The 10,668-nt window shown below is 39.3% G+C and overlaps 1 protein-coding gene across 3 annotated transcripts in view; it reads left to right on the top strand.

Annotated features, from left to right (window-relative positions):
- The window catches only part of LOC138000605 (solute carrier family 22 member 15-like), a 32,810-nt gene extending 23,850 nt beyond the window's left edge, over positions 1-8,960 (top strand). For all 3 annotated transcript variants that reach the window (XM_068847147.1, XM_068847154.1, XM_068847140.1), the window contains exons 6-10: positions 1,210-1,344; positions 3,502-3,599; positions 4,153-4,264; positions 5,107-5,179; positions 6,704-8,960. In XM_068847147.1, the coding sequence (XP_068703248.1) occupies positions 1,210-1,344; positions 3,502-3,599; positions 4,153-4,264; positions 5,107-5,179; positions 6,704-6,928 (643 nt within the window). In that variant the 3' untranslated portion in view covers positions 6,929-8,960. The remainder of the gene's footprint in view (positions 1-1,209; positions 1,345-3,501; positions 3,600-4,152; positions 4,265-5,106; positions 5,180-6,703) is intronic.
- The last annotated feature ends 1,708 nt before the right edge of the window (positions 8,961-10,668 follow it).

Below are 10,668 nucleotides of genomic sequence, written 5' to 3'. Positions count from 1 at the left end.
GTGGAGAAAATGTTTTATGGAAAGGATTTGTGAATCTTTGTTGCAATTTTTTTAAAGAAAACTTTCTCTAAAAAAGATGACAAGGTTCCATTATTTAAATAAGACAATTTTGAATTGAGCTTCCAAAAACTCAAAGTCAGGGTACTAATTTCTTTGGGCAATTAGAAAATTCTGATGATTAAATGCACTGCAAAGACATGCAGTAGTGAAATGTGCAGGAAAACAATAATAGTCATTATTCAGTAATATTTATACTGCGCATATTACAACTTTGAATCCTAAGCCTAGCCAATAGGAAATTGCTGAGCATTAAAATAAAGTATAACACTAAATGTAGAAAAAATTACAAGAATAAAATTTGAAAATAAACTGTTTCGCAGTTTCATCTTAGTTTTTCTAATCATTCTACGAGTTTAATTTACTAACGATGATTTCATCAAAGTTTTTCTTATGATTCTAGAATTCGACCAAGGAGCCGTAACTACTCCAAACGATGATACTAAGCTCAAAATTCACGTGTCAGAATTGTCTGCAAGATATCGAATTAATTATGCAACTTAAAATCTGTCTAGATTCACAAACGTTTCACGTATCCTTTAGAGGTCAAAATTGCCTGCAAATAAGCGAAAATGCAACTTGAAATATGTCGAGGTACTCATCAACAATTGTCTGTAGAATAAGAATTATGTGAAGAAAGCGTCCATCACTCGCCGTTATCAGCGAAAGCAAGCAGGGTCATGGCGTCCTCGTTATTTATTTTGGTCGTTCGTGGCGCAGTTTAAGTGAAACAAGGCATGTGAAAGTCATGCACGACGTAAAAAAATATATAAATGACACCACTCACCTTTAGCATCAAAAGCAAGGTAGCCTAATTATTTCTTTAGGTTGTTGCCGCGCAGTGCATTCTGTTTAAATGCAATGCATTCTGGTAAAAGTGTTGAATTCGAGAATTCGTCATAGCTTACATACTATTCTTGAATCCATACCATGTTGCTGCCACTTACGCCCAGAGATCTAGGTAATGGCGAAAATGGAGCATTTAGCGAAATTTTACCAAATTCACCATACGTCGCCTTCTTGGCGAAATTTCGACAAGTCTACCATTTTGCCATTGCCTGCATTTATGGGCCTCTGGACATATCTACGCTCCATCACAACAAATCTTTAGGAATCCCATTTTCTTTGTTTATTTATTTTTAATTCACTAAGGTTCGTAAATGCACTGGTGTACTACGGAGTTTTTCTCAGCGCCCCGGCTATCGGTGGAAACATCTACCTCAACTTCTTCCTTGCAAGCCTGGTCGAGTTGCCAGCCATACCTGCCGGCGTGTGGATCTATAACAGGTTAGATGACGTTAAACAGGACGTTTCAATATTTTATGACACCAATAATCTCTGTTTAACTTCGATAATGTGCTCCACTCTTAAATGTATATTATAATTTATATAATAGTCAGATTACAATACTTGAAGACACCGTTTTGCACGTCGCATCTTTCTTGTGCCACTGATCATTCTCGTCCCCAGAGCCCTCCGTTTCTTTGGGTAGCGTGATTGGCAAAACGAAAGGCTCTAATCGCACCTAAAAATTAAATTTTTTCCATTGTCTGATTAAATTGTATGCGCAGAACAAATTAAAATTACATGTACTACGCATTACATTTACTCCCGGCCCATGTGATGGGAACAAATGGGACGCGGCGAGCCCTTCTTGGCTCGCATTTCAAAAGATTTAGGACGGTGCCTACTATTGTTATTGCGCACACGTTTAGCGCATCTCGAGATACTCGGATCTCGTGTGGATGGTGCTCATTAATAAAGGGATATTTTAACGCGGTTCAAAACTATGCGGAGAAAGAAGAACTTAGCAAGTGCTCTAGATATCCAATAAGAAAATTGGGGGTAACCACGCATTTTTCAGAGATAAGTAAGCTTCAATTTGGAATTGCTTTATATTTTAAAGCTTTTTGCGAATATTGATCGAAAAATGCGTGGTTACCTTCAATTTTCTTTTTGGATTTCAATAACACTTGTTAAGATCTGCTTTTCCCGTATATTCAGTAACTCGTGCAAAAATGCCTTTGAATTAGTAGGCTCCGTCCTTAAATAAAAACTTCTGAAATATGGCGACTACGTCGAAAAAGGTGTAGAAGTTTCCTCGAAATCAAAAGAGAACTTAAGCAACGTGGACGGCGACGGCGACAGCAACGAGAACGTCATCTCAAAATATAAATTCGCGTTATTGTAATCACTTCGTGATTATTTCAACCCTTCTAATACGGGAAGGGCGTGGTAGTTCCTCAAGAATGACACTGGTCGGAACGGCGCTTAATTTAGGGGAGAAAATTAAAATTTATCCTCAAGTGCTGACGTCCTCAAATTTGGCTATTTCACGTTGCTAGGGAGCTTACTAAACGAGGACGACGACGGCTACGAGGACTTCATTTAAAAATACGAGTTCGCGTTATTCATATTACTACGAAACTATTTCATGTAGTTCCGCGTTAAAAATGTGTAGTCACTGTCGAGGAATTAAACTGGTATGAGTGGGTTGGAAGCGTAGAGAGAGAACTGAAAATTCATCGTCATGTGCTAACGTCCTCCACAGAACCTTGAATTTGGTCATTTCACGTCGTCATTTAGGAGATGACGGGAAAGAAATGTACGAATGTGTAAAACGCACGTGCAGAGCGTGCAGAGCCATTGTTTTTGCTCACTAAACCTATTGTTTTGTAGCGTCGTCGTTGGCGTCGGCGTCGGCGTCGTCGTTTCGTAAGCGCTGTTTTGCAGACGACGGCAAAGAAATGGACAAAAGTGAAACACGTGGAGAGCGTACAAAGCTGTTGTTTTTGTCCACTAAATATGCAAATATTTCGCGATCGAGCATTTGACTTTCAAGCTGCCCATGTGTTTTGTCATTTTACCACGGATTAACTCGATCTTTTTCCTATTCCGTTAAAGAGAAGCGTGTAACGGCATAGTGTACAGTTCATTGACACCAACAATCTACTTACAGTTTGAGCCAGTCGTATCTATTGACAGAAAGCTCTGTGATTATTTTTTGAAATCCCATTTGGGGTCACCATAATGTAGAGAAAAGATCAAGGAGCTCATGTCAACTTTAATTAAGGAAAATATAGGAAATAACGATAGTAGAAAAAAGACGTATACATTCTTGTTAGTGTGTCTGGCTAGAGATAAAATCACCATAGAACACCATAGTTAATAGAAATGTCGGATTATGATGAAATGCATGCGGGAAAACCGTAGACGTAAATAAAACATTCCTCGTGAAAAGCAAGGCGTACACTGAAGCAGAACTAACAAATTTAAATGAAAGCTTCGTCCTTGAGTCGAAGTAGGGAATAAATTTGAGAAGGGCGGGCGGGCACGCACGCGCTCAGATCTAGGGAAGCCCTGCTTGTGATTGGAGTCTTTTTGGCTATTAAGAAATGACCGTAATCACTAATAAGGCTATTTCGTCGTAATTCTCTGCCACAGGTTTGGAAGAAAGAAAGGAGTTATTGTTCCTATGATTTTAGCCTCCGTAGGCGCCATGGGCGCAGTGCTGCTAACCACGGACGATGAGTCGAACACTGGTAATAATTATTACTTACTACTAGATGTGTTGAACTGATTTATCTTGCTACGTAGACGTGGTGTAGAGGTTAAATTGGCTTTTATGGGAGCGGGAACTTAAACGAAATACAGCAGACCGAGAGAAATCTGGATGGGGCGTAAAAGAGCTAATGAAGCTGGAGGGTCACTATGTCTCAAAACAAACAACGTTAGGGACAAACAAGGAGACGAAAACCGGTCATTCCATTCGCCCTATAGCTAAGTACATCATTGGGGTTGAGTACGCAATTCTGGAGAATCAGTGCGCATTCCGTATGTGGTTTTGGAAGAGCTAGTTTGTTTTCAGTATTCCTTAATCGGTAAGAAGTTACGGTGTCACGATAGTCAAAATTTGATGTTGAATAGTCGGGTGCCGTGTCATATAGATTTATACATCACTGAGGGAATAGATTTCCCTTTTTTACCCAGTTTTTTAAGGCTATACACGATAAAAACACCATTTCTGAAATAGTCTGATTATAATGCGAGAATTTTAATTTGACGGTATTCCTTTTTTTTCACTTTTAATTCCAGGTTTTCTTGCTGGAAAAATCTTCTTGTCTATGGTGTGGGCTAAATTTTGGATTATGATATCCTTTGATGGAGTTTACATTTATTCGAGCGAGTTATTCCCTACAGTGATAAGGTAGGTGAATATTTTTAAATATTGACCTGCACCTTTGCAATTTACTTCAGGTGAAAATGAAGCAATTCTCGAGTCGATAGACTAGACAAGGAAGCGTGAGCTAAAGAGATTCTACATAGATGCAAGTTACGCAGGAACTACGAATGGGTTGGATAACTTGTTTCATAAAGAGGCTACTTGGAACTTAAACATGGTAATTCTTATGCTTGTTATGCTTGTTTACAAGCTGGCAGGTGTAGGTTGCCCTCCCGGGAAAGCCTTTACCAACGAAATTCTGTATTATACAGACGGAGAAGCGTTTTGCTTGCATGGTAGCAGTACGAGGTTTGCAAGCAAAGCAAATAAATTAAAGGCCAGGAACAAGCGGGTCATCCCTAAAGAGATTTTAATGGCCACCTGTGTTGTTTGCAACGCGTTGATGAACTACAGAAGAAAAAACATGTAAATGTCACGCTAACCAAAACAATTTGGCAATGTCGTTGGATAAACTAAAAGTTCAATACTCACACTTCAGAAATTCCTGACAGCCTAAGAAGAAGGCATAAATTAAAAAATGTGGGAGGATCAGTCTAATGTTTGGCGATTAATCTTTAACACCTTGACCAAGTTTAATGATAAAGTCAAGGTTGTTTACACTTCATTTCTATCTTTTCCACCGTCTTTAAATTAACAGGACAAAACATACTTGTTCTTGTCAGTAGCTACTGTTCTTGTCTAACATCCGTGGAGATAACATTAAAGTATTATGTTTCCTTCATCGTTACTTGTAATTTGAGTCGCCTTATGAGTAGACTGGACTTAAAATGAAAGGTGCTCTCATTCTTAACCTTCTTAATTCACAGGAATCTTGGCATGGGTACATCAACCTGCGCTGCTCGATTTGGTTCTTTCCTCTCTCCATATGTCGTTTTTTTGGTAAGTAACTGGTTAATTGTTCCTGGCTATCAATTTTTCCGGCCCCGCTACTTATAATCACCCGTGGACCAAGTGGTTCCCGAAACGTTTGCACATCAACGCAAATTTTCCAAGAACGAAGTCACCCTTAAATATCTCAACTGCCTTTTTGTGTCTGTCCATCGCAGGCTTACTCCCTACCTTAACTCCCCACTCCAGCCCTCGCTCTCAGCAGCTCATCACCAGAGAGAAGAGCCAACTTTCTTGTCTAAGAGTACTACGCAACGAACTTCAAGATGACATTGAATCGCCATCCCTCCTTTTTTGCACTCCATTTCTGCACCTTCATTACCGTTGCTGCTGGACGGGTTTTGTGGGTCAACAAACGTTGAGCTAATCAATAAATAAAATAAAATAAATAAATAAATAAAATAAATAAATAAATAGTAAATAAATAAATAATTAATTAATTAATCAAGTGGCACTTAAATGAAATCTAAATAAAAAGGATACGAGGTTAGCCTTTTCCCAGCGTGATTAGTCCTTATGAAGATCTCATTTTGGTTTTTCAAAAAATGCTTTCGGTACCTCGATTATGGAATGGAATGGGAGTGTCCATCTTAATTTGGTCCAGTACCCATAAATCAAGTGCCTCATATGGAGCCTCCATGAGATGAGCATAGGAACAAGAAAACTTAAATAAGGACGATGGCGACGTCTACGAAAACGTTCGTCTCAAAATTTACTATCAGCGTCGTTAAAACTGAACAACCTTGTAATGATTCAGCAATAGACCTTTTTACCGATACGGCGGCCATTTTGATTTCTATTGTTTTGAAAGACATTATGGGATGCCCAGGGGCAAATTAATATATATTTGCCCCCTGGGCATCCCATAATGTCTTTCGAAACAATAGAAATCAAAATGGCCGCCGTATCGGTAAAAAGGTCTATTCAGCTAACGCCTTTAATGTGTTCGAAGCGTGCAAGTTGCCCAAAAGAGACTCAGAGAGAGAGAGAGAGAGAGAAAGCGAGGAGTATATCGCTACCAGTATTTGCTGCAGTTCCTCACAAGCGGCATATTTTAAACTCTTTACGTTCTTGTTTTACAGAAAAATACAAAGCAATGAACGTGGAAAGGGTACAGAACCAGTGTTTTTGGTTACAAAACCCCGGTTTCCATCGTCCTAAAGTTGTCATTGTTTTTTGTTCGGTAATTTGGTCTTTGTGGCTAACATAATATATAGACGGGCTGCGTTGTTGATTGCGCGTGGTTAAGCGTACGTACAGATTGATTGTTTCCGTCGACCTTTATTAACTGTGACATGAGAGGATTGATCTACATTACCTAACATAACCTAGAAAACGATCCAGCGTGGTTGCTCTGGTAAAAATATAACTGGGTGGGAAAATTTTAGCCGCATGGATAACCAAGAATGCAATACAAGGCCAATGCGACTCTGGTCATTTTTGTTCTTTAGCCTTTAATCGTTACTAAGCTGTTAAAAACGGGAAAAAAAAAATCGGACAATTTTATTTCCACAGCAACGCTATCATGCTCTTCTTCCATATGGTATTATGTCAGCCTTGGCCTTCGTTGCCGGAATTCTCTGCTTTTTGCTTCCTGAAACCCGATTCAAACCAACCTTGGAAAGTGTGAATCAGGTGTTAAACAACGCTGCTGATAGCAAGAAGGAGAAAGTGGACGAAACAACAGAGAAGGAAGAAAAGAAGGCACTTGTGGAGGATAACCGAAATTCGGTTGTGTGACAGAAGTAAATTGCGTCATCATCCTTTTTCCAGTTTCCTGTCGTCATTCGTTTTCAAATAAACAAAAAATAACCAAAAAAAGATTGGAAAAGGCAATAAAGTAAAGCAAAAAAAATATATATATCCATTTAAACATCAATTTGATTTCGTTTAAATTCACTTGCGTTTATGAGAGTTTCGGTCTGATTTTATGTCACAAACTCTTTAAGTGTTCAAGGTGATTCCCTGGTTTTGCATTGCGCAACCCTACTGCGCATGATTTCTGGCGTCATTGGCGCGCGCAGTAGCGCGGGCACATTGATCAAATTGCTGATTTTGATTGACGCCGAGCGTAATCCATCGAGAAATGGTTATTTTCTCCTGAACGAGTACGGTGACCCCCATTTTTTATTTCATGTAGTTCCTGAGAATGATGTCTTCATGTGGTAATGAAAAAATCAGCAAAAAGCCATGGCCAGTTTTTGGCAATTTCATAAAATTGTACGGAGGGAACCATTACGAGTTGAACAGCCCACATTTAAGTTAAATCTTTTTTGGAGTGTTAAGTACTCGCAAAGGCATTCAAACACACTTTTCAGGTACGTACTAGAATTAACCATAGAATGACTCCACGCCCTGCGTTATACGTTGGATTACATTTATAAAATCGAAATAAATTTGTGCAACATTGGGGGTGCGCAGCAATTGTCAAAGTAGCTCAAATACCCGTATTTATCGGCGTCGTACCATGGAAACCAGCACGGTGACCCCCCTTTTTTATTACATTTGTATCATTTCCTTGACATGATACAACAGTGTGCGAAGTTTCATTGGAAATCAATGACAAGTTTTATTTCTAGGGAATCACCTTAAGAAACCATGCAGCATTTTAAACCAGTTTGTGGTGTCAAATGAACAATAGCCGACCAATGCCACTCACATTGGTTGGTCCAAATGACTTCGTTGCTCACTTGACGAAACGGGGTCCGACACATTTAAACTCAAAATTTCGAACAGCAAAAGTGTTAAATCCGAGATTTTGGCGTTAGGTGGAGAGCTTAATTCTTACAACGAAAAATTGTGGAGTTGTGCTCCTTTTTGATATCAGTTTGCATGCTATTATTTGGACTTTGATAATATTAGGGTACTGTGACTGCGCAGTATAGACTGGAAAGTAGCTTTAACAAGTTCGGCGTTTTCCTAAGCTGCGCCTACACGATCGATTTTTGTCTGGCGCGGGTGATGCGATTTTTTTCAGATTTAGTCGCGTCGCCTGCGCGCCAGGGTGGCTACACTTGTGATAAGTTTTGGCGACAAATTGAAGGCCGCGCGAATCGCATACTTCAAGAGATCTGGGCACTATAAACATACATTCCTCCCTTAATTTCATTGGCTAAATACTCTTTAGTCGCTTCGCAACGCGGGCAAAAAGTTGCAGGGTGGCTACACGGGCAACTATCTCTGCGATTTTGTCGCGAAAGTTTCAACTCTGGCGACTTTTTTCTTGCAATTTTTTCAGCTGTCGCGTCGCCAGTTCAAGGGTGGCTACACTTGCGATTTTCATCTCGCGCTGGCCACGCGACAAAATTTGAAAAAATCGCATGCATCACCGGCGCGAGCAAAAAATCGCTCGTGTAGCCGCGGCCTTATGCTATCGACTTTAAATCCGGCGTTTAGTTTAGTTCGCGTATAGTTCATATATTTTAACCCTTCAGCGCATAGAACATTTCAAGGAATTCTGCGTGATAATCATGAATAATAGTAAAGCATTTTCGTTTACAAAATATAGTCATAGAATCGTATAAACTCTTGTTCTTAGGCCATCGTAGTTTGTGTTATTTTCTTCAATACAAATAGTCATAGAAAGTATACCTATTTAATTTTGATTCAGGAAGCAAGGAAAATACTGAATGCATTTTCAATATAGGGATAGATTCGCAATACATGAGCTCAAAGTTTTCAGGAATAAATATTCGAGTTTTTCCATCGAAAAACTAATTTTTACAATTAAGCTGGAATTAGTTGCTAAATAAAAGAAACGAATTTCCTGCAACGTGTAACGAGTACTGAATAACTATATTCAAGTGTCTGACTCAACCGTATTTAACGACGGGGAATGCGCATTAATTGAGGACACCGCTGTAAAGAAATCAAATCAATTTTAAGGAGAGAGAAGAATCTCTTGTAGCAGAGTAGAGGACCAATAAACTCAACCCACATGTAAAGCCAAGTCTGGAAATCGAACCCTGCTCCCTTCTCCGCCCGTTTTTTTGTTTTTTTTTTCTCTTGTCTCTGACGCCATATTGGTCAGGAGGGGAAGGGGGGGGGGGGGGGTGGGGAAGGCAAGCACGGCTTAATTACAGTGAATGTGTGGGAATTTTGCCATTATAAAACCTTTAAGGTCTGACGATTGTGCATAGCGAGAATACTTCTCAACAAACACTTCTATTGAGATTCAGACTGTAAACGAAATTTTTAAATTTAGTATAAACCCCCTTAAACAAAATTATGCAAATTCCCGTGAAATTTGAGCAACATGAGGAGATTTTCAGAAATTTTGCCTTGTGCAATGATCTGATTTTCCGTTGAGTGAATAATATAAATAAAATGACTAAAAATATTTTAAAATTTTTGAATTCGGCCAAAATCCCACACATTCACTGTAATCGTGTAATTTAAGCCGCCTTTGCCTCCCAACCAAGATGGCGTCAGAAATCTTCCAATATCTAATTTTCCATCGAATATTTAACAATTATTCCATGAGCGCGCGTTGGATATGAGATGGTAAATAGCCAACGAGGCGCGTAGCGCCGAGTTGGCTATAACCACTCTCATATCCAACAAGCGCGAATGGAATAATTGTTTTATTAAATTCCTTAAACTCCAAAAGTTTAGAAGTACGAAATGCGAGCGAAAAAAGCGAGAAAATCCTAGCGAAATCGAAATAAGTTGATGAAGATGCGATGTTGTGTAATACCTCGTGGTCAGACAGACGCAGGCTCATCACAAAAACATTTCTTACCTTTTCGCGTATCTCTAAGCTTCGAAAGTGATCTAAACTTTCCACAAAAACGTTTTTCTTTTGCTTTATACCGAAAGAAATTTCGCTTTCTGGCGTAAACGTTTTTAGTTTAGCAACGCTGAGCGCAATCATTTACCATATAAGGTCAAACCGTATATGAGCTGATAACCGAGATTGAGTGAACCAATCAGAGCACGAGAATTGCATTATCCGAGGTTGAGAATTTAATAATTAACAATTATTCCATGAGCGCGCGTTGGATATAAGACGGTAAATAGCCAACGAGGCGCGTAGCACCGAGTTGGCTATAACCAGTCTCATATCCAACAAGCGCGAATGGAATAATTGTTTTATTAAATTCCTTTAACTCTACAAATTTGGAAGTACGAAATAAGAGCGGAAAAAGCGAGAAAATCCGAGCGAAATCGAAAAAACTTGATGAAGATGGGATAATGTGTAATACCTTGAGGTCAGACAGACGTAGGCTCGTCACAAAAACATTTCTCACTTGACTTTTCGCGTACTTCTAAACGTCGGAATTGATCCAAACTATCCAGAAAAAAAGATTTTTTTTTTGGCTTTATTCAGAGAAAAATTTCGCTTTCCGGCGAAAAATATATGTTATTCACCAGCTGGAAGGTCCGTATGGGGAAAAACTGTACCCGAGGTCTTGAGTACGGCCCGAGGCCGCAGGCTTAGGGACGTATTCAAGGCCGAGGGCAAAGTTTTCCCTATACGG

The sequence above is a fragment of the Montipora foliosa genome, chromosome 1 (assembly GCF_036669935.1).
Source record: "Montipora foliosa isolate CH-2021 chromosome 1, ASM3666993v2, whole genome shotgun sequence".
In the NCBI taxonomy this organism is placed as follows: Eukaryota; Metazoa; Cnidaria; class Anthozoa; order Scleractinia; family Acroporidae; genus Montipora; species Montipora foliosa.
Note: the sequence above shows the minus strand (reverse complement) of the source record. Positions and strands in the feature narration are given on the sequence as shown.